Below are 23,500 nucleotides of genomic sequence, written 5' to 3' on the forward strand. Positions count from 1 at the left end.
GCATTAAACTTCATCAGTCATTTTTCAGCCCATTTTTTAAAAATTAAAACACTGGTTTGAATCCTTCTTAGGTGAGACGTAGGTACTGAAAATTTCTCATGAGTCACAAGATAAGCAACTTCGCTGGTTCTAAAGTGTGTGAATGCATTGCCATCATTCACCCAACTGAATGTTGCTTCCTCCAGGTAAAGATACACAAAGCCAGCAGTAGCTGTCTGTCACTGCAATCTAATCCTGAGAAATGAACACATCTTCTCCTACCTGGTTTTCAGATCACACCTACAGCTATTATTTTAAATCTCCGCTGGTTTCTTATCAGTTATCTAACAGAAATGTTCTTTCAGCATGTTGTAAGGATCTGCACCAGGCGTTTCATCATGTCAGACACTTTGATGTGCTAAATACCTAACTCCAGTGCTGTTGTGTGCCAAGCTGACATTCAGGGTTCCTCTGAGGGTGGATTTAATAAAGCAACATGCTTACCATATGGGCTGATTCCACTGCCAGAGTTCTCAGTATAGATTTGTGCTTGCTGAAGCATTTTATTTATTTATGTCACAAGTAGGCTTCCATTAACACTGCAATGAAGTTACTGCTAAAATCCCCTAGTCTCCATACTCCATTGCCTGTTCAGATACACAGAGAATTTTAGCATGACCAATGTACCTAACCAGCAAGTCTTTTGTACTATGGGATGAAACCGGAGCTCCCAGAGGAAACCCATGCAGACGCCCCATGGTGACCCAAGCCAGGAATCGAACCCCGGTCCCTGGCGCAGTGAGGCAGCAGTGCTAACCACTGTGTCAACCACTTTGTCCCTGCACTCCACTCCACTTGCCACTTACCTTTATCACAAATTTGCCTTAAAGCAGGAAGTTAAATCTAATACATGTCACAGGCAACATTTCTATTGCTTGTCTGGTAGATCTTATTGTGGGTTGGGATGCAGGCAGCGGGGTTTTGGATGAGCTGCAGTAACAGACGATAAAGGATGTGAGGCTGACCAGGTGAACTTGATACTTACATCTGGTGATGCTGAAGACACAGGTAGATCTGATGAGACTATATGGAAACATTCAAGTCGAGGAGACAATACCAAGGAGCCATTTGGGCTTGAGAGAAAGGCTTATCTAATTACTTAGAACAGTAAATATTGCAGGAAAAGTAAATCTACTTTAAGTTCATTAGTGTGATAATGAAGCACAGACTTTAAACTGATGAAATACAGATTTTAAACTGAAAAGAAGAAGCTCTTCACATGTTCTATCAAATTCATTTTATGGAATGTAGGCATCACTGGCCGAGGCCAATGTTTATTGCCCATCCCTAATTGCCATTAAGAGGGCATTGGAGGGTCACACATCGCTGTGGATCTGGAGTCACGTGTAGGTTAGACAGTAAGGACAGCAGATTTCATTCACTAAAAGACATTAGTTAAATCCTAATACATGTCACAGAGGCAACATTTCTATTACTTGTCTGGTAGATCTTATTGTGGGTTGGGATGCAGGCAGCGGGGTTTCAATACACTTTTAATTCCATATTTATTTCATCATTAAACTCAAATTCCACGAGCTGTTGCATTGGGATTCGAATCCAGGATACCCAGAGCATTAGCCTGGGTCCAATGCCAAAACCACTGTACAGATGTTCAGATATTGTAAACAACTGTGAAGAGTGTATCATTGTTAATGTTAATTTATGTTAATTTTAATTTATGAATTTATTAACGTTTTCCAACTCTGTAGATATTATATTCAACAAACTGTTTCCATCATGGACTGTTTTCTTCTCTCCTTTTAGGCAGAAGAATTTTGTGACTGGTATCCCACAGCAGCTGCCAGACGGAATGCTTATTTCGGCTCTGCCCAGTGAAATCCAGTGTCAGGAAGAGCTATCTGATCCCATACCAGACCCAGATTACCTCACAGGTTAGGCTGAACCTGAACTTTCTTTTTTGTGGTTTGTTGCACTTAATTTGAAGACAATTAAAGTTTGAATCAATCAATATTTGATGTATTTGAGGCAAATGAGACCATTCCTCATTAAATGGGACTTCATGCTCTGCTTGCACAGAGCGGCATATTCAAATGAGGGAGGAAAGCATGGATATTGGGGGTGTTAATTGACATGTTTGATTTTTTTTTCTCTTGGGATGTGCTCTTTTTTAAAATTTAATTTGAATTTAATTTAAATTAAATTTAAATTTTAAAATTTACTTTATTATGTTACAAGTAGGATTACATTAACACTGCAATGAAGTTACTCTGAAAATCCCCTAGTGGCCACACTTTGGCACCTGTTCGGGTACATGGAGGGAAAATTTAGCATGGCCAGTGCACCTAACCACTGTCTTTTGGACAGTGGGAGGAAAGCAGAGCGCCCGGAGGAAACCCACACAGACACAGGGAGAATGTGCAGACTCTGCACAGACAGTGACTCAAGCCGGGAATCAAACCCAGGGCCCTGGTGCTGTCAGGCAGCAATGCTAACCACTGTGCCACTAAGCCGTCCCTGCATCTTTGGAAAAGACAGCATTTGTTGCCCATCCATTTTGCCACAACTGTGTGGCCTGCTCAGCTATTTCAGAGTCGGTGACATTGCTGTGAAACTGGAGTCAAATATGTTTCTATTGTAGTTGAGGCCAAAACGTTGTCTGATTTCAAGAAAAAATTAGATATAGCTTTTGGGTTTAAAGGGATCAAGGGATATGGGAGGAAGGGAGGCATCAAGTTATTGAATTTGATGATCAGTCATGATCATAATGAATGACAGAACAGGGTCAAAGGGCCAAATGGCCTATTCCTGCTTCTAGTTTCTTTGTTTCTATAGGTCAGATCAGGTGAAAACAGCACATGTTGTCCCCTGAATAACATAGGTGAATCTGATAAATTTTTACAAAAATCAATCATTATTTCAAACTAGCTTTCAATTCCAGATTTATTAGTTAATTTAATTTATTAATTATTTGCATTTAACTTCTACCAGTTGCCATGCTGGGTTTGAAACCCATGTCCCCATTACCCTGTGGCTTGAGATTACTACTCCAGTGACCTTACCACATCATCACCTTCCTTCAAAATGCATTTGTCTTAACATGGAGAGGAATATATAGCACATACAGGACTACAGAGCCAAAGACGAATAGCACAAACTGACATCTCAATAGCATCATCAAATGTAAGTGGCGCTTAACGGAAAGAAAATCCCAAACTAGCAATTCATCTCAAACTCTGTCGTCTGTGAAATTCTGTCCTATGTGCGACAGAACCTCCTAGGTACATATAGGCCTTAGGAGTCACCTACGTACCCATTAGAACATCACCAAATACTCCAGGTGATAAATTAGGTCATTTTCATCAATGGACAACCAATAACAATCTTAGGATCTTTTCTTTAGAAGCAATACGTATCTGCTTGTGAGCCATGTTCTTGTCCTTGTTTGCTCCATTTGTTTGTCAACCCTATCCAAATTAATACTACTTAACCCTAGAATGAATGAACAGGCAGTTTGTTATTTAGTGGGCTGAATATTTCTTTAAAGCCTAATGTTATGCTCAGCATATAGTCTTAATTTGTTTTGGACATTCAGTTGCGAATCGATTCCATTCTAATATGAAATGGTTTCCCTTGTAGGGATTGCATACTAACTGAAAGAAAAACTCATTCAAGCCACAAATGTAATGGAAATTCGGGGGATCCGTCCATAAGGAATATAGGAACAGTAATTGGCTATATTGAGCATGTCAAGTCTGCTTTGTCAATCAATAAGAACATGGCTATTCTGTACCTTTATTCTATTTAAATACTGTAGACTCTTAAAACCCTTAGCTAACAACAATCTACCCATCTTAATTTTGAAAATTTCAATTGATTCACTGCCTCAACAACTTCCTTCAGGGAGAAGGTTCCATATTTCCACTACCCGTTCTATGATGAGATGCTTCCTGTCATCACTGCTGAATAGTTATAAGATTTCACAGAATCGTTACTGTGCAACAGGAGGCCATTTGGCCCATCATGTCTGCACTGGCTGTCCACATGAGCATCATGACTTAGTGCCTTTCCCTTGCCTTTACCCGATTCCCCAACATATTGTTTCTATTAAAGTAATCATCTAATGTCCGACTGAAGTGTTTGGTCTCAATTGAACCTGCCACCACTTCACTTCTAGGCAGTGCATTCCAGACCAAACTACTTGTGTGAAAAGTTTTTTTTTCACATCACATCTTCTTATTTTGTAGATCACTTTAAATCTGTGCCCTCTTGTGCTTGATTCTTTTATGGCTAGGAACAGTTGGTACTTATCTACCCTGTCCAGCCCCCTCATGATTTTGAACACCTCCATCAAATCTCCTCTTAGCTTTCTTCTCTTCAAGGAGAACAATCCCAACTTCTCCAAAATTTCCTCAAAAGTGACGCTTCTCAACACTGGAACTGTTCTTGTAAACCTCGTCTGCACCCTCTCTCTCCAATGCCTTCATGGGTTAGCACTGCTGCCTCACAGTATCAGGGATCATGGATTTGATTCCCAGCTCGGGTCACTGGCTGTGCAGAGACTGCACATTCTCCCCATGGGTTTCCTTCAGGTGCTTCGGTTTCCTTCCACAGTCTGAAAGATGTACTGGTTAGGTGCATTGGTCATGCTAAATTCTCCCTCAGTGTACCCGAACGGGCGCTGGAGTATGGCAACTAGGGGATTTTCACAGTAACTTCATTGCAGTGTTAATGTAAGCCTACTTGTGACATTATTAAATAAACTTTAATTTTAACATCTTTCCTATAGCGTGACACCCAGAACTGTACACAATATTCCAGCTGAGGTCCAACTAGTGTCTTGTGTACGCTCCTTCTATCCACTTGTTCTGGACATCCATACCAGAGGAAATAATACAAATCTGCTTTATCAAATCCTTCAATCCCTCTTGAATGCCTTGATCAGATCATCCCTTAATCTACTGTAGCTGACAATAGAAGTCTCATCCATGTAACTTGTTTTCATAATTTAATCCTTTAGCCCCATTGCCATCTGGCGAACAGGGTGTTCACTCCTAATTAAATAAAGCATTGATTTGGTTCCATAGCCAACAAGACCCCTTTTCAAATGTTCAAAGCTTGAACAATGTAATCTGGGGTGGTCCTCTGTTATAGGACCATGCTTACTTAAATTTAGACCCCATCAATAGCCAACCTTTAGACTAAGAGCTCCACAATTATTCTAATCAACAGAGACAGAACTCCATTGACCGAGTATCACTTGTTATTAAATGTTCTAAGCAAAATAAAGTTTATTTATTACTCACAAGTAAGGCTTACATTAACACTGCAATGAAGTTACTGCGAAAGTCCCCTCGTCGCCAGAGTCCGGCGCCAGTTTGAGTCAATGTACCTAACCAGCACGTCTTTCAGAATGTGGGAGAAAACTGAAGTGTATGGAGGAAACCCACACAGACACGGTGAGAATATCCAAACTCCACACAGACCCAAGCCGGGAATCGAACCCAAGTCCCTAGCGCTGTGAGGCAGCAGTGCTAAACACTGTGTCGCCATGCTGCCCTAAGCTTGATCAAAGGAGCAGGTTTTAATAACAACAACATAATGCAGTAAAACATACCAAGGTACTTAACAGGAGAGTTATCAAAATTGCTACCGTGCTATATAACAATATATCAGCCGCAGAGGTGTGTAGTTAGGAGGAGACAGAGATCGGGAAGTGGAGAAATTTAGGGAGGGATATTTATAAGTTAAGGCCTAGACAGCTGAAGGCATGGTTGCCAATGATAGAGTGATTAAAATCCTGATTGCTTCTGAGGCCAGAAGTGCTGGAGCATAGATATTTCAGAGGGTCAGTCAGTGTACTAATGAAATGTGTGTTTACTAAGCAGGATGTGGTTAGTCTGTATGCTAACAGAGTTTCTGAATGGATTTGTACACTAATTGAATATGTTTCTATTCAGAAGAGTGAGTGTTGGTTGCTGTGTTCTGATGCAGGTTGCATCTATTCAGCGTAGCAAGTATTAGTTGTAAACTTTAATGGAATTCTTAAGAATAAATTTCAGAGTGGTCATTACTGTAGAACTTCTCCTATTATGGCATCTAAGGTTATATTGAAAAACTTGGGAGTTTCCATCTCTACTACCTTACTTCGTAATATGTCTTGATAAGCAGTATATACAACGATCTGATGAGCAGACAGATCAAGAGGAAGAAGCTGCAGCCATTCTGTCTTCAATGTATGTTTATATTCAAAACCTGGTGTAAAGTAATTGTGGACTACTTCTCCCTGCCACACAGTTTTCCCCTGACACCAATGAAAGCAGGTTCTTGTACTCGTTTTAATAAATAAAAATCAATCAAATAATCTAACGAAAGGGTGACCTGCTGGGACACAGTAATAGAAACAAAACATCAAAAAGGAAACTTAACTAACTGAACTAAAATGGCATTCTCGAGGGCAATGATGCCCAAACTGTGGGCAGCACAGTGGTTAGCACTGCTGCCTCACAATGCCAGGGACGTGGGTTCGATTCCCAGCTTGGATCACTATCTGTGTGGAGTTTGCACATTCTCCCTGTGTCTGCGTGGGTTTCCTCCAGGTGCTCCAGTTTCCTCGCACAGTCCAAAAATGTGCAGGTTAGGTGGATTGGCCATGCTAAATTGCCCCTTAGTGTCAGGAGGAATTGGCTTGGGTAAATGCATGGGGTTATGGGCTGTGTGGGATTGTGGTCAGTGCAGACCCGATGGGCCAAATGGCACCCTTCTGCACTGTAAGTCTCTATGATTCTATGAACGCCCATGGAGCCCATCAGTCGTAGGAAGGCCTGAAGTGTACTGATGAACAACTTGGGCTCCCTTTCCAAGGCCACCCGGCTGTCAATGTAGTCACAGTCGAGAGGCAGACAGTCAGGGTTGAACTGCCCCCTGTCTGGACCTAAACTAGTTCTTATATATAATTGACCTCTAATCTTTCCCCAGTGAGCATCAGATGCTTTAAATCACAACAGCCTGCACTCAGTGGTCACAGAGAGATTAATGCTATCCATCCTCTGTCCATCTGTAACTAACTTCATTTGTTCTCATTTGCAACAATAATCTGGTATTTAGCTGATTGTTTTAAGGGTTTGTTCATTCAGCAAAGGAAAGGCCACTCACTCTATCCCTGTACGACATTTTTGTGAGAAGGCTAAAATTAGATAAATTTACTTAGATGAGCAGATTCCTGCACATCCAAGTTTGTTGATAATGCAATAACTGGTGGCATAACTAATAGTGTAATGTAAGCATAAAAATAAAAAGAGACCTTGATAGATTAAGCCAGTGGGTTTAGATAGGTGTGAAGTCATCCATTCTGACTCAAGAAGCTGAACATTATTTAAATCATGAAAAATTGGACGGCCAAAGAAATTTAGAATTCATCTATGGAAGTCACTAAAATGTGGTTGTCAGCTCCAAAAAAAAAAGCAAAAAGGATAATAGCTTAAAACTTTATAACCAACAAGCTAGAACATAAAGGAGAGGAAGTTTTGCTTTAGCTAACAAAGCCCTGGTTAGACTATAGGCCCGATTTTACCATTTTGATCAGACTTGGAAACCTGTTCTCAGGTGTCCCCATATGTACTTAGCCTGAAAAAAAATCACGAGTCTGAATTGCGCTGTGGGTGGGGCTTATCACTCTCCGTGGTCTGAACTGCGCATGCACAGTCAAAAAATATTTGAAAAGTGCGCCCCTGCCACATTGCTCCCAGGCTGCAAAAAGTGGATAAAACAGTCTGAAAACGATGGCCCACGCAGGCATCGCCCCATCCCCACAACATAACTGTCCCCCTTACCCAGCCACTCCCTCCACTACCCAGACTGATCGCGACCCTCTTCCATATTCCACCCCCCGCACCACCGATCGCCCGCAGAACAGCGGCAGATCACCCGATTCCTGCCCCCGCCTCCCCCAGAAAAAAACAAATGGACCTCCCTCCTCCCCCACACCCAACAGAGAATGACTTGGCCTCCCTCCTCCCCCCCACACGCAACACAGAATGATCGGGCCTCCCTCCTCCCCCACCCCCCAACAGAGAATGAGCAGGCCTCCCTCCTCCAAACCCCACCCCCCCCCCCCCAAAAGAAAATGATCATGTCTTCCCCCTCGCCCCACAAAAGAGAATGATCAGGCCTCCCTCCCCCCCCCACCAGAGATACATCTGACCCACCTCCCTTCTCTGAGAATGATTGGCCTTCTCTCCTCCCTCCCTCCCTCCCAGAGCACGATTGGGCCTCCCTCCTCTCCTCATGCTCTCATGCTCTCCCACTCTCCCCACCAGAGAATGATCTGGCCTGCCTCCTCCCCCTCACTGATTTGAGTCAGAGAGCCATTGGAAGATTTGAACTTACCTCTTCAGAAGCTGGAGCACCCAAAACAGACCTTTGCCGAGCATGCCTGTTTCGCGTCAAATCAGAACAGGCGAACGCAATGGTAAAGGGGGAAATGCAGGTAAAGTTGGGCGAGCAGCTCACTAATTCGATTAAATGCATGCAAATGCATTTAAATCAGCATTGCACCCACTTTGGGCATGGTTTGGGTTGCAGCCATTTTCAGGTCTTGGTAAAGTGGGCATCTGCACGGACATGGGCACAGATCCGCTAATCGCCTCACGCCCGACTTTACTGAGTTTTCACGCCCGTTTTCGTGTGTGACACAATGGTAAAATCGGGCCCTATGCCTAGACTTTGTGTTGGGTGTTGCATCTTAGAAAGGATATTTAGACCATTGGAAGGAGTGCAGTGCAGATTGACTGGCACATTAATGGGCTAGATTGTGAGGTGGGATCACTCAAACTGGACACACATTCTCTGAAATAAAGAGGGTTGAGAGGTGATTTGATTGAAACATTTAGGATTTTGTAAAAGATTGATAGGGTCATTAGACAGAACCATTTTTTGCCGACGAGAATATCTAAGACATAGGGGCATAAGCTTAAAATTAGAACAAAGTCGTGAAGAAGTGAAGTCTTCTTCACACAAGGGAGGATCCTCCCACCAAAAGCAGTAGATACCAGCTCAGTTTATAATTTTCAATCTGAAAGTGATACATATTACATTAGCAAGCTCCATCTTGTGAAATAATGGTTTGCACTTGGTAGTTGGCATTGCTTGGTGAGCCTCTGGAACTCTGTTCTGGCATGGCAGTCTCTGTCGCACTTGCTGCCAAGGAAGACAGTGGGCTGAGATGTGCCCGATTCGCTGGTCTCTGATTTTTCTGGGCTCCCTTTTTGTCCATCTAAGCTTTTTTGTTTCTGCTCACCTCTTCCAAACATTACCCAGTGTGCCGTGTACATAGTTATTGTTCATTCAACAACTTAATAAGTTGCCCGCTGTGCGGTCGTTTCTTGTTTACTCAGAGGAATAAGGATGACTCACTGAGATCAGAAATTGATTTATTTACCAAGAGAGTAAAAGTCAATAGACTATGGGTTGTTTTGGTTCGTAGGTCTACTCCCAGTACTTGTGAGTTTTATTTATCTGGTCCCAGTGGGGTTCAGGTAAATGATCCCGAACTCAATGACATTGCGATGATAAGCACTGCAACAGTTATGGAAATCAGAATATTTCAGTGCGAGAACTGATGCTGTCTCACCAGAAGCTGAAATTAAGTGAAGAGGGAATAGTCCACAACTGGTTTGATGTACAATGAAGAAGCATCAATCCTGAGCTGTAATTTCTCACTACTTGTGCGCTGACATCAGATAGCCCACTGACTCCACACAGCGGCCACACTGTTCAATGTACGTGAAATGATCTTCACAGGATCGCTGAACATGGCGAGCACTTGTTCCAAAGTGGTTGGGCTAGTCGAGGCTGTGTTTGCTCCTAGTCCAATGCAGTGCACACCGTTGCAAATGTTCATTCTGCTTTTCTTTGGAGATGCCAGCGTTAGAATGGGGTAAACACAGTAAGAACCTGGTGTTGTGAGATGACTTACTTTCTTTTACAGTACAGGGAAAATAAATAACTTACATTTATATATCACCTTTCCCAACCTCAGGATGTCCTATGCCCTTTACAGCACTCTTTGAAGCTTAAGCTACTGTTGATTAATTACTGGGCTTAACATATTGTGAGTAACTCTCACAGGTTTTCTTTTGTTTCATGTAAAGCTCAGGTATTTAGGTTGAAACCATCGTGAATAATAGGAGCCCCCTTTCAACGGTGCATGTGTAGTGTCTTCAGTCTTTCTCTCCATCTGGGAAATTTTACTGCCCGAATCTCAGTTGTATTAATCTGCCTGTAATTTATTCAGGTAGTAAAGAAAAAGCCTAACCTTTCCTTATCTGTCCCCACGCCTCCCAGTGGGCTTTTCGACTTCCCAGTATCATGTCCTTTGCAGCTGCTGTGTATTATGTATGAGTACATGTGCCTTGTCTTGGTAGAAAAGGCAAGCTATTAATTTGACTCTGAACACATTTAGCATTAGAGGCATTTTATTACCTGCTGTTTGCAGTGAAAGCTATGGACAGAAAATAAGTGTTACTGCTGCTGAACTGTTGGAAGCATCTCTTTGGTATATGTGTGAATAGTCATTAAATAATAGGCAAACGACCTACTTTAAGTTTATGGAATTAGATCATAGTGAACAATTCGATTCATTTGATCTGAAAGTGATTAGTGTCTTAGAGAATGTAGAACATTTCTGGCTGCGTGCTCCGACTTCTTAGTCTGAAAACAAATAGGACGAGCCTTTTTTTTTACTTGACTTTATTCGGATCTTTTAATTTCACTTATGTTCAGGGCAGAACTCACTCCTTATAACTTTCTATTAAAAAAAGACTTTAGAGACTATTGAGATGTGGGAGATTATATCTCAGACTCAAGGCATTGATACTCCCTACTTCGAGCTTGAATGCAGACTGTTACTGGATCTTATTAACGCAGAGGAATTGTGTTTACCCTTTTTGTTTGGAACAAAGTGGACCCGTAAATAAACTAAATAACATTGATTGAAGAGACACAATACGCTGTCCTCCCAGAGATCGGTGTAGATACAATCAACAATTGTTAGGACCAAGGCAGTGTTGTACTAAACCTGGAATCTAGTGCAATATATAAGATTTGGTGGGTGTAGTTTGTGATACAAAATGTCTTTCATGCAACTTTCATAAGCTTTTTGGTTTAGATGGCTACTAGCTGCAGGAGTTTCTCCTGATTTCCTTTAAAAGGGCAGAATTGAGAGTCTAAAGAAGGAGTTAATTGTCTCTGATCTGTGGAACAAAGCAATTTCAGTTTTTCAACTCTGAAAAAGAGTCAAATGGACTTGAAGAGTTAACTCTGGATGAGATTCTCCAGCTGTGTGAGCCCCAAGACCAGAAATTCCCACCCAACCTCAATGGACCTTTGAATGGACCAGCATATTTTCTGTTCCACCCACTATGATTCCTGCAGCAGGCCAGAAATGAGAATTTTGGCCTCTGTTTCTCTGTCCGCAGATGCTCCCTGACCTGCTCAGCTTTTCCAAAATATTATGTTTTTATTTCAGATTCTTTTGCGTGTTGCTCTTATATAGTGTGACACTTTCTTAACAGCTAAAAGCTACCTAACTTTATTACTAATCCCTTCTGTGGGATTCAGCAGGGAGATGGTAGCCTTGTGGTATTGTCATGAGGTTTGCAATCCAAAGGTCAGGGGTAATGTTCTTGGGACCTGGGTTCAAATGCCACCATTTGAATCAAATAAAATCAGGAATTAAAATTCCAGATGTCGCTGCAGTGCCACTGGGAGCCATGGCCACTTCTAGGATTGCAGCAGCATCAGGCAGGGGCAGAAGGAAATCGGGCTAGGGGTGGAGAATTACTTTTAAGGGCCTCTAGTGAGCAAGGACGCCTGAAGAGAAGGCAACCACCTCCCCCCCCCTTGTCATCTTGCCAGGCACCAGTCTGCCAGGTGAACACTTGGTGCTGGCGTTCCACACAGTTGATAAAATTGCAGTGGGCTGGGGCTGATATGTGGTGCTTAATTTTACACCCCAACTGCCATACTTCCTCTGGGGAACTGTAAATCTAGCCTGGATATGCAAGACAGTTCAATTCTTTCATTCGCTTTCAGGATATAGAATTCAGAAATAGTTTGATGGGTTAGAACCTAGGACTGAACTGAGGCTCAGAGCCCGGGGCCACGTTGAGGCTCAGAGCCCGGGGCCACGTTGAGGCTCAGAGCCCGGGGCCACGTTGAGGCTCAGAGCCCGGGGCCACGTTGAGGCTCAGAGCCCGGGGCCACGTTGAGGCTCAGAGCCCGGGGCCACGTTGAGGCTCAGAGCCCGGGGCCACGTTGATCTCTCAAACTTGAGCACTTATTGAAAATGCTCATTGACCACAATATTTGACAAGTATAAATTACATAAGAACATAAGAAATAGGAGCAGGAGTAGGCCATCTAGCCCCTCGAGCCTGCCCCGCCATTCAATAAGATCATGGCTGATCTGTCGTGTCTCAGTTCCACATTCCCACTCTCTCCCCATAACCCTTAATCCCCTTGCCTATCAAAAACCTATCAGCCCGCGTCTTAAAAATATTTAGCGAGGCAGCCTCCACCACTTCAACGGGCAGAGAATTCTAGAGATTCACCACCTTTGAGTGAAGAAGTTCCTCCTCAACTCCGTTCTTAACCGCCCCCCCCTTTATCTTGAGGCTATGCCCCCTAGTCTTACTGTCCTTTCTGAGCGGGAAGAGTCTCTCCACCTCTATCCTATCCATCCCATTCATCATCTTATACGTCTCAATGAGATCTCCCCTCATTCTTCTAAACTCTAACGAGTACAAGCCTAGTTTATTCAGCCTCTCCTCATAGTTCAACCCCCTCAACTCCGGTATCAGCCTAGTAAACCTCCTCTGCACTCCCTCCAAGGCCAAAATATCCTTGCGTAAGTGCGGCGACCAAAACTGCACACAGTATTCCAGCTGCGGCCTCACCAGTGCCCTATACAGCTGCAGCAAGACCTCCCTACTTTTATATTCAACCCCCCTCGCTATGAAGGCCAGCATCCCATTTGCCTTCCTGACCACCTGCTGCACCTGCAGGCTGGGTTTTTGCAACTCCGGCATAAGGACCCCGAGGTCCCTCTGCACCGTCGCCTGCTGCAGTTTTTCGCCACGTAAGTAATGGTCCTTCCTACCATTATTCCTACCAAAGTGGACATCTTCACACTTGCCAACATTAAATTCCATTTGCCAGTTCCTGGCCCATTCGCCCAGCCTATCTAGATCCTTCTGCAGACTCTCCACACCCTCTGCACAATTTGCCGTTCCACCAATCTTGGTGTCATCAGCAAATTTCGACACCCTACACTCGGTTCTCTCCTCCAGATTATCTATATAAATGGTAAAAAGCTGAGGCCCCAGCACCGACCCCTGGGGCATTCCACTAGTCACCAACCGCCAATCCGAATAGCACCCATTGACCCCCCCACTCTCTGCCTCCTATTTGACAGCCAATCCTCTATCCACGCTAACACCCTACCCCCAACTCCATGCCCCCTGACCTTCTGTAATAAGCTCTTGTGAGGCACCTTATCAAACGCCTTCTGAAAATCAAGAAAGACCACATCCACCGGCTCTCCTCTATCCACTGCCCTAGACACATCCTCGTAGAACTCCAATAAATTCGTCAGACACGACTTCCCCTTAACGAAACCGTGCTGCGTCTGCTCTATCAAACAATTCTCCTCAAGATGCCTCGCTATTTTCTCCTTGATCACGGATTCTAACATTTTACCTACAACAGACGTTAAACTAACCGGCCTATAATTCCCTGCCTTTTGCCTGCTACCCTTCTTAAACAATGGCGTAACATTAGCCATTTTCCAATCTTCCGGCACTTCCCCAGAATCCAGCGACGTTTGGAAAATAACCACCAAGGCATCCACTATCACCTCCACCATTTCTTTCAGAACCCTTGGTTGCATTCCATCCGGTCCTGGGGACTTGTCCACAATCAGTCCCTCCAGTCTGTCGAGCACTGCCTCTCTAGTAACAATAATGTCATTCAGGCCCTCCACTCCTACCATCTTTCCATCGCTAACACCTGGCAAATTACTCAGGTCTTCCTCCGTGAAGACCGAAACAAAAAAGTTATTTAAGGCCTCAGCCATTTCCCCATCCCGTCCCACTAAGTCCCCCCTCTCATTCTCTAAGGGTCCAACGTTCACCCTAGCCAGCCTCTTCCTTTTTATATATTTATAAAAAACTCTTGCTATCCTTTTTTATATTAAGTGCTAGCCCAGCTTCATAGTTTAACCTACCCTTCTTTATCAACTTCTTTGTCATTCTTTGTTGACATTTAAACCTCTCCCAATCCTCTTCTCACCCACTACTCTTAGCTACTCTGAATGCATCCGCTTTTAATTTAACACTTTCCTTTACCTCCTTCGTTATCCACGGCTGATTATCTCTCCTCCTACAATCCTTTTTAACCATCGGAATAAATTTCTGCTGAGCACCAAGAAAGATCTCCTTAAAGATCCTCCACTGTTCCTCAGCAGACCTACCTTCCAACGTGCTCCCCCAATCAACATTCGCCAATTCCTCTCTCATCCTACCATACTCCCCTCTGTTCAAACAAAGGACACATGTCCGGGAACCCACTTTCTCCTCCTCCATCTGCATCAGAAACCCCACCATACAATGATCACTCTTCCCAAGAGGATCCTTCACCACAAGGTCCCTAATTCTACCTGCCTCATTACATAACACCAAATCCAAGATAGCTCGCTCCCTCGTCGGCTCCAACACACACCGTTCAAGGAAACTATCCCGGCAGCATTTCAAGAACTCTTCCTCCAGCCCACCGCGTCCAACATGGGTTGACCAATCAATATGTAGATTGAAATCCCCCATAATTATCGCCGTTCCATTCCTGCATGCCGCATTTATTTGCGGACATAATTACAGACATAGTAGAAATATATTTGAATGAAGGAAGCTGACTTGTACTGTGGAGTGCAGGAACTCTCAGGTTGAACTGCAGCAGAATAAAATTTAGTAGATATTCTGTAAAATGATTGATTATCTTTATCCTTTGTAGAGTATACATCTTGAACATTCCCTCTAAGTATGAAATGGAAAGGTATGGTCTGCGGAAGGAATGGGCTTGCTGGGTCAAATAGGCTCTATATTAAATTTGTTATTTTATGACCCTGACTAATCCATCCAATATGTGACAAGGAAAGCAAGAGTTTTTAGAATGTATACTGGTACTACCAGTAATGCAGAAGCAAGTTGAAAATCAACATAATATTTACAGGCTATTTAAATAATTCTCAAATGAATAGATTAATAATTTTGGTACATTAACAACATTCCATAGGTTTCCCCCTCAAGAAGCCTGGTAATTGACCATAATCAGAAGTCTTTATCTCTGATGCATTCAACGGAAACAGAGATGCAGATGATAAAAATCAAAACCGTGTATCACATCCTCAGAGTCTGCCTGCAATTGCAAATAACCCGTGGGTGAAATTCCGAAACATCCATCAAAATAGTTATTTTCAGCTTGCCAACAATCTCATTCACACATTGCAAACAGTAGATCATACAAGACAATTTACTGACAAGAGCTATTTTATAATAAGTTTACTTGCGCTCTGGGGACAGCCCGTGCGCATACACTGCAATGTGTGATTGGGTTGGTGCCAAATTGCAGGCAGACACTTGAAAGGGTGTGATGTTGTTCCTACTGCGGCTTGTGGTAACTTTCTGAAGACAGGTTAGTAATTTTCAGGTCTGATTTCTCATGCTTTTGTATACCTGCGTGTTGAATGCTTCCAGGTCATTCAACATAAATCGACAGTGTGGAAATGCCACCCTCTGACGATCTATCGGCTCACCTTGGGGAGCTTTTACAAGGCAGTCTAGCAGAAGTTCGGCAATGACCTTGATGCTTGATATTCCTGAGGAGAGCAGAATTCTGTCATGTGGAATTAGGAGACAATGTGCTCCATTCCTAAGTACTTTCATTGTACATCCTGAATGAACCAAAATTTTGCCAGGCAAAAGCCAAAGGCATTTGACATGAAAACACAGATGTAAATTGACAAAATAAAAATAACATATCTGGCTGATGTCAGAAAATGTTTAGGATTTTTTGCTAACTGCAATTTTAAAATGATCCAGAAACAAATCTACTCACAAAAGAGAAAATATTATTTGTGTGTGGCCCCCTGATTGGGTGAGGAAACTAAAATATTCATGTAACCTACAGCATGAAAAACACCTCCATAATTTGAAGTGTGTAGATATGAACCAGTGAATGAAGAATGTCATTGATGGGGAGGGATGTGGGGTAATTCTTTTCCCTTATTCTCACCTCTCAGTTGATTGCAGCAAGACGTATTTTGGAGAAGGAATGTCTTAACTCCTTGAGTACAGTGACTTTAACAGATCTGGACAGGATTTCTTTTAAGTTTAAGTGAAATGAAAGGATGAATGTTTATTTCTCACGATACGTGAAATGCGTACGCAACAAGCCCCACTCCCCAAACACACACGTAGACACCCGCACACAAGAAGATATGATTCCTAAAGATGTAACAAGCACTTAGATGACTGAAAGAGTACAAAGTAGGAGGTTGCTTGCTTACGCAGTCTTTAAGATAGTTTTTGAAACATTGCAGGCCTGAAGCATTCTCTCTTGGTTAACTGGAAAGTGTGAAAGTTTGACATTTCTGACTGTTTCAGATGACATTGTGGCTAAGCTCCTGTAGTGAAGAAATATAACCTTGTCACTTAAGCAAAAAAGTCATTCTTCTCTGCCTAAGGTGACTTTTGAGACAAGGTCCTACCTTGTGCTGGATAAAATATCACTTCCCTCTAATCTGTAACTCAGACTGACCCATTAAGCTGCGTTTGTGGATTAGGCGTTTGCTCTGACTCCACCTAGTTTCAGTCATGTGATGGCAGTATCACTGTGGTCCACTGTTCACACAATAGGTTCAGACCAATGTAACTGACCCACAATGGGGGAATGTTTGATATCCCATCCATGTTCCAGCTATGATTATCCTCCCGAATGACTATTTAAAATCCCATCTTCGTGGGACCAGCAAGTCTAACAGCCGTTATTAGTTTAAACCTTTTCCATTTAAACGGTGAGGGTGAGGGGGATTCAATCAGCACCTGTGAAGGCCATTTGCATTTTAAGTAACTTTCCAGAGATGGGATTTTACAGCCTTGCTCACCCCGAAACCGTAAAATCCCGCCCAAGGTCAGTGGAGCTTCCTGACTACTCTGTGGTGGGTGGAGAAGTAAAATGCCAACCATGTCTCTGCACAAAAACTGCAAAAGGAATCATCTGACTTTCTGGGGTCGTTGTGTGATGTGCCCATAAAAGTAGTGTCCATCTCTCAGTAAGCTTTATAGGCATATAATGTGACCATAACAAAAAACACTGATGTAACTCCAAAGTGTATTAATGTGGTAACTGTGGAAAGTATGGTAAGTCAGATAAGAGTGATGGGATCATCAGTAAGTTACTTGGCAGCATTGAGTTAACAAAGGGACTCCAATAAACACCAAAGTAATTAATTGGTAGAATTATTGAGCTTCAGCCACTTTGCACTGACTCCACCATTTGTTCCCTATTCTCCCCGCTTTCCCTCTTCCTCTCTTCCTTCTACTCTCTCTCTCCTTCTCCCTTCTTTCTTTCTCAATCTCCAGCAAAGAATTGAGACTGAAGATAGATTATGGTGAGGATGTTTCTGACATTAGTAACAAACCATGGACTAAGAACAGAAATCCAAACCAAGGATTGATTAAAATTAAAATCCAATGCTATTGGCCACTAATGGGATCTTCTGGCCTCATTGGTATCTACAGAGTTTTGCAATGTTCACTGGCCATGTTGCCAGTGAACTCCCTGCACGGGATTGCTACTGGGGGACTGGAAAGGTTTGAAAATTCAGCCCTTTGTCTCCATCATTCACATCATTGACTATCACTCATTCAGACAAATCGAACTGAGCCATAGGAAAATAAGAAATAGGATCAGGATTATGCCATTTGAATTGAATTGATTTGATTTATTATTGTCATGTGTATCAGGACACAGTAAAATTTATTGTTTTCTTGCAAGCTCTACAGACAAAACACATGGTTCATAGTGTACGTAGGAGAGGAGGGAAGGATAGGGTGCATAATATAATGTTGCTGTTACCAATATGGTGAGGAGAAAGATCAGCTTAATATGTGACAGGATCATTCAAAAGTCTGATGGCAGTGGGGAAGAAGTTGTTCTTGAGTCAGCTGGTACACGTTTTCAGATTTTTATATCTTTTTCCCGACAGAAGAAGGTGGAAGAGTATGTCTGGTTTTTGTAGGGTCCTTGATTATACTGCCTGCTTTTCTGAAGCAGTGGGAATTGTAGACAGAGGCAGTGCATTGGGCTACATTCACAACTCTTTGTAGTTTTGCAGTCTTGGTTGGAGCAAGAACTATACCAAGCTGTGATGCATCCAGAAAGGACGCTTTCTATGGTGCACCTGTAAAAAAATTGGTGAAAGTTGTAGCGGACATGCCAAATTTCCTCCTGAAAAAGTAGAGACGTTCTTAGCTGTTGCATCAGCATGGATTGCTGGTGATCTGAATACCTAGAAACACGAAGCTCTCGACTAGCTCCATTTCTTCATCTTTGATGAAGACGAAGGCATGAACTTCATTATATTTCCTGAAGTTGATGACTATCTCCTATGTTTTACTGACATTCAGGGAGTGATTATTGTCATTGAGCCATTTCATCAAATTCTCTACCTCTGAGAGAAGAAATTCTCCTTCATCTGTGTCTTAAATGAGAGATCCCTTGTTTTTGAACTGTACCCCTTAGTTCTCAATGCCCCAATGACAAGAAACATCAATCCTCTCAGAATCTATTCAAAGCTGTTTCAATAAGGTTGCTTCTCATTCTTTGAACTTCAGTGAGTATAGGAACAACCTACACAACCTTTTCTCATTAGACAACCCCTTCATCCCAGGAGACAACATAGTGAACGTTGTCTAAACTGCTTTAAAACAAGTATATCCCTCTTTTTGTAAGGAGATGAATACTGAATCCAATGCGAGGTCTGGTCTCACCCACTAAGAAAAGTATATTGTAAAGTTTCTTTCCAAAGTTTGAACTGTACTGCCAATCCATGATGAGCCGTCTGTGTGAGACAGATATGCTCTAATAAGCAAGTTGTATAAACCTCAGCGTAGTTGAAGTAATGGAACTTCATCTAAAGGTTAACAGAAATCCAATCGAAATCAGAAGTCAAAAATCAGGATTAGCTGAGCAGAGTATGAGTGAGCTGTAAGAGGATCAATTACTTCTTTATATAACTTTGAAATGATTAATATCTTAAATTTGCCAAAGGGCACATATATAAGCAGCCTAAGCTTTCTGATTTGCAAAGCACTCTTTAAAAAAGTGTCAGTTTGGAATAGCAAAATTCTGTGCGTGCAATGGTCACCTTGCTTTATCCATCTCTGTAATAAGCTGGGAGATATTGAGTTCTAAAATAAGTGTGATGTCTCTCCATGACATTCATTCTCTTGATTTTGTAATCTTCACCAATTTCCTTTACATATATTTCCATAAAATTTCCTACACAAGGTAACATAAAAGGAATACTTGCCATGCAGTATTGTCAAGGTGTGCCGATGAGAACGGAGAGTTTATTTTTCAGTCTGAAAGTCTAAAACAAACTTCAGTGCAGTATCGAGAGAGTGCACTTGAAAGATCCCATGGTACTATACAGGGAAGAACAGAGTAGTTCTCTGCGCCTGATCCTGCAATCAGCATCGCTTAAGCAAATGATTTGGACATTATCTCATCGCTGTTTTTGAGACCTTGCTGTTCACAAATCATGCCCAAGTACTAGAGTGATTACATTCCTCAATAACATAAAGGACTTCATTCACCACAAAATGCAGTGGGCCAATGGAGGCAATGCCAAACGCTCTATAGATACAGCTTGTTTTCTCTTCTATAAACTGGGACCGACTCAAACCCATTGCGATAATCTCAGCATGAGTCATTACATGTTTAAACCCATAGAAAGAATAATGCTGGAGTTACTGACAGTGCGAACCATTATACTTTATCTATAAGAAAATGACTGGCACTGGAAAGAAAAGGGCAGCGTGGTACATTATTAAACTGTGAGATGTCAAGAAGCTAGTATCGCCCTGACACGAAGGGATTGTTCTGTAGCGTTTTCAACTCCATTTATCCTGTGACTATTTCGACAACCTACTGGACATGTGGATGAGGCCACCAGCATCAACATAAAGCAACAAGTCAGTAAACAGAAGCCACTTTGTGTTGATTCTTTTCTGTTTTCACCATAACAATGAGAACAAATGAACAAAAGTGGTTTAGACAGGCACTTATTGAAGCCTCACGGTTAGTGATGTTCACATAGACTGATGCTGACCTATTCAGCGTCACTCATTAGGCATGACTGTCACTCATTTATTTAAGAAACAGAACCTATTTTAATACATGTTTCTTTTTTAAAGAAAGAGTTATTAGGAGTTACTAAAGAGTAGAAAACAAAATATGGTGCCTTTGGTAATCTTAGGATAGTCCAATGATTTCACAGCCCATTATTTGATTTTGAAGTGTTGTTACTATTATTAGGAACGTAGCAGTCAATTTACATCCAGCGAGTTCCAACTAACAGCAATGTCCAGTAAGCCTGTTTGTGTAAGTAAAATACTGAGGATACTGGAAAGCTGAAATAAAAAGTGTACATGCGAGAAATACACAGCAGGTCAGATAACACCTGTGGAAAGAGAGAAACAGAGGGTGGGATGTTCCAGCCCTTCCCATTGGCAGAATCTTCCAGTCCCGCCGAAGATGACCCTGACCACAGCGGCTTCCCAAAATCCCATAGACATCAGTGGGAGCGGAAGATCCCACCGGCAACCATGGTGACACACTTCTTTCACCGGAAAACTTGCTGTAACGGTGGAGGGGATCTGGCTCAACATGAAGAAAGTGTCCACCAAGGGAAGGGCTGGGTATGAGCTGGTATTGGCCTAATCTATCTAGGGAGAACTTTGGACATAGCCACAGGGGCTGCTGGATCTGGAGGTGGGTTGTTTAGAAGGCCCATCTCATTGCCATAAGACTACCCCACTGAAAAGAACACAAAGACCATCCATTTCTCACCTTCAAACCTTCGAAACACACCCCATGTCCCATCCATTCCAAGTCATGCCTCTCATCTACCCCTAAGTGTCCTCATGCCCCCTATGTCAGGCTCCATCCTTCCACTCACCCCCTGAGGCCCCTCATGTCCCTATACCAGGCTTTGCCATTCCATTTACCCCCCCCCCCCCCCCCCAATACCCCTCATGTCCCCTATGCTAGACCCTGCCCTTTCACTCACATCCTCAGGCCTCTCATATCCCAAATCAGGCCTTGGCATTTATATTGACCCACTATAAACTTTCTTGAGTTAATGAACACCCCGGTGTAAAGTTTTAAATGTTAAAAAAAACTTTGAAAAAATGTAACCATTTATCCTTTTCACCTGTGAAGATTACCTGGATGGCAAGGTATTTAAAGTATCAATCATTTCAAAAACTTCAATCCACAAACATAGAGTCATACAGTACAGAAGACATCTTTCAGCCCATTGAGTCTGAACCAAAAGTACTAAACTGAATCTACACTGATCCCACTTTCCAGCACTTGACCCATATCCTTGAATGTTATGACATTTCAAATGCTCATCCAAATACTTTTTCGAAGTTGTGAGGTCCCCTGTCTCTACTACTCTTCCAGGCAATGCATTCCAAACTCTCACCAGCCTCTGGGTAAAAACTGTTTTCCTCAAATCCCCACTAACCCTCATCTGAAAATTATAGCCCCTTGTTACTGACCCTTCAGTAAAGGGGAACAGCTGTTTCCTACCAACTCTGTCCATACCCCTATAATTTTGTACACCTCAATGATATCCCCCCTCAACCTTCACTGCTCTAAAGAAAACAATCTGAGCCTATCCAGCCTTGCTTCACAGCTCAAATGCTCCATTCCAGGCAATGTCCTTGTGAAGCTCCTCTGCACCCACTCCAGTGCTCTGATGGCAACACAGGTAGATAGAGTGGTGAAGAAGGCATACAGAATGCTTGTCTTCATTAAAATATAGGAGCAGGGAGGTCTTGATACAAATTTATAAAATGTTAGTTATGCCACAGATGGAATATTGTATGTAGTTCTGATCACCACACTATCGGAAGAACGTGATTGCACTGGACAGGGTGCAGTGAAGATTCACAGGATGTTGCCTGGGATGGAAAATTTCAGCAGTGAGGAGAATGTGTTCTCCCTTGAGCAGAGGAGTCTCAGGGGGAATCTGATAGAGGTGTACACAGTTATGAGGGGCATAGATAGAGTAGATCATAACAATCTTTTCTCCAGGCTGAGATGTCAAGACCAGAGGTAAGGAGTAAATAGGTTAGAGCATTTCTGAGGAAGCAATTTTGACCCAGAGGGTGGCCAAAAGATGGAAAGCAGTACCTGAGAGCGTGGTGTGGAGGAAGGTACTCACGCAACATTTAAAAAGCATCTGGACAAGCACTTAAATTGATAAGGCATAGTAGGTTATGGACCAAGTGCTAGTAAATGGGATTAGTATAGATAGGCATTTGATGGTTGGTATAGACATTATGGGCCAAAGGGCCTGTATCTGTGCTGTATGACAACTCTGTGATAATCAATGCTGCAACTGATAAAGGTAAATGTCCTGTATGCCTTCTTAACTGCTCTATTGACCTATTCTGCTATCTTCTGAGATGTGGACAAACACTCCAAGATACCTCTGTTTCTCTTAGCTTCCTGGTGTCCTGCTATTCATTGAGTACTCCCTTGTCTTGTTACTCCTTCCAGAATGTATCACTTCACATTTTTCAGGGTTAAAATCCATCTGTCACTAATCAGACATCTGACCAACCACCTAAGATTTTGTTCCTCATTATTAGTAACCCTGCCAATCTTTGTGTCATCCTCAAACTAACTTATCAACCGTCCCCCACAATCTCATCTATATCATTTGTATACACCATGCGCAAAAAGGGACCTAGCACTGATTCCTGTTGTATGTCATTGGGCACTAGCCTCCAGTCACACAAACAACTTTCTAACACCATCCTCTGTCTCCTAGCACTGAGAAGTCTCACAATATCAGGTTAAAATCCAACAGGTTTATTTGATAGCAAACGCCACTAGCTTTTGGATTTTCTACCAAATAAACCTGTTGGACTTTAACTTGGTGTTGTGAGACTTCTTACTGTGTTTACCCCAGTCCAACACCAGCATCTCCACATCATCCTACCACTAGGCCAGTATTGGATGCAACCTGCCAAATTATTCTGGATTCTATGTGTTTTTACCTTCTTTATCAGTCTCCCATGTGGGACTTTGTATAAGGCTTTGCTGAAACCTATATAAGCTACATGAACTGCACTACTCTCATCTATAC

At 42.5% G+C, this 23,500-nt stretch overlaps 1 protein-coding gene across 1 annotated transcript in view; it reads left to right on the plus strand.

Moving 5' to 3' along the window:
- astn1 (astrotactin 1) overlaps positions 1-23,500 on the plus strand; it is a 2,322,431-nt gene that overhangs the window by 1,795,278 nt on the left and 503,653 nt on the right. The window contains exon 14 of the mRNA XM_080195939.1: positions 1,804-1,931. Within this exon, the coding sequence (XP_080052065.1) occupies positions 1,804-1,931 (128 nt within the window). The remainder of the gene's footprint in view (positions 1-1,803; positions 1,932-23,500) is intronic.

This window comes from Carcharhinus amblyrhynchos, chromosome 9, assembly GCF_965287045.1.
Source record: "Carcharhinus amblyrhynchos chromosome 9, sCarAmb.v2.hapA, whole genome shotgun sequence".
Lineage (NCBI taxonomy): Eukaryota > Metazoa > Chordata > Chondrichthyes > Carcharhiniformes > Carcharhinidae > Carcharhinus > Carcharhinus amblyrhynchos.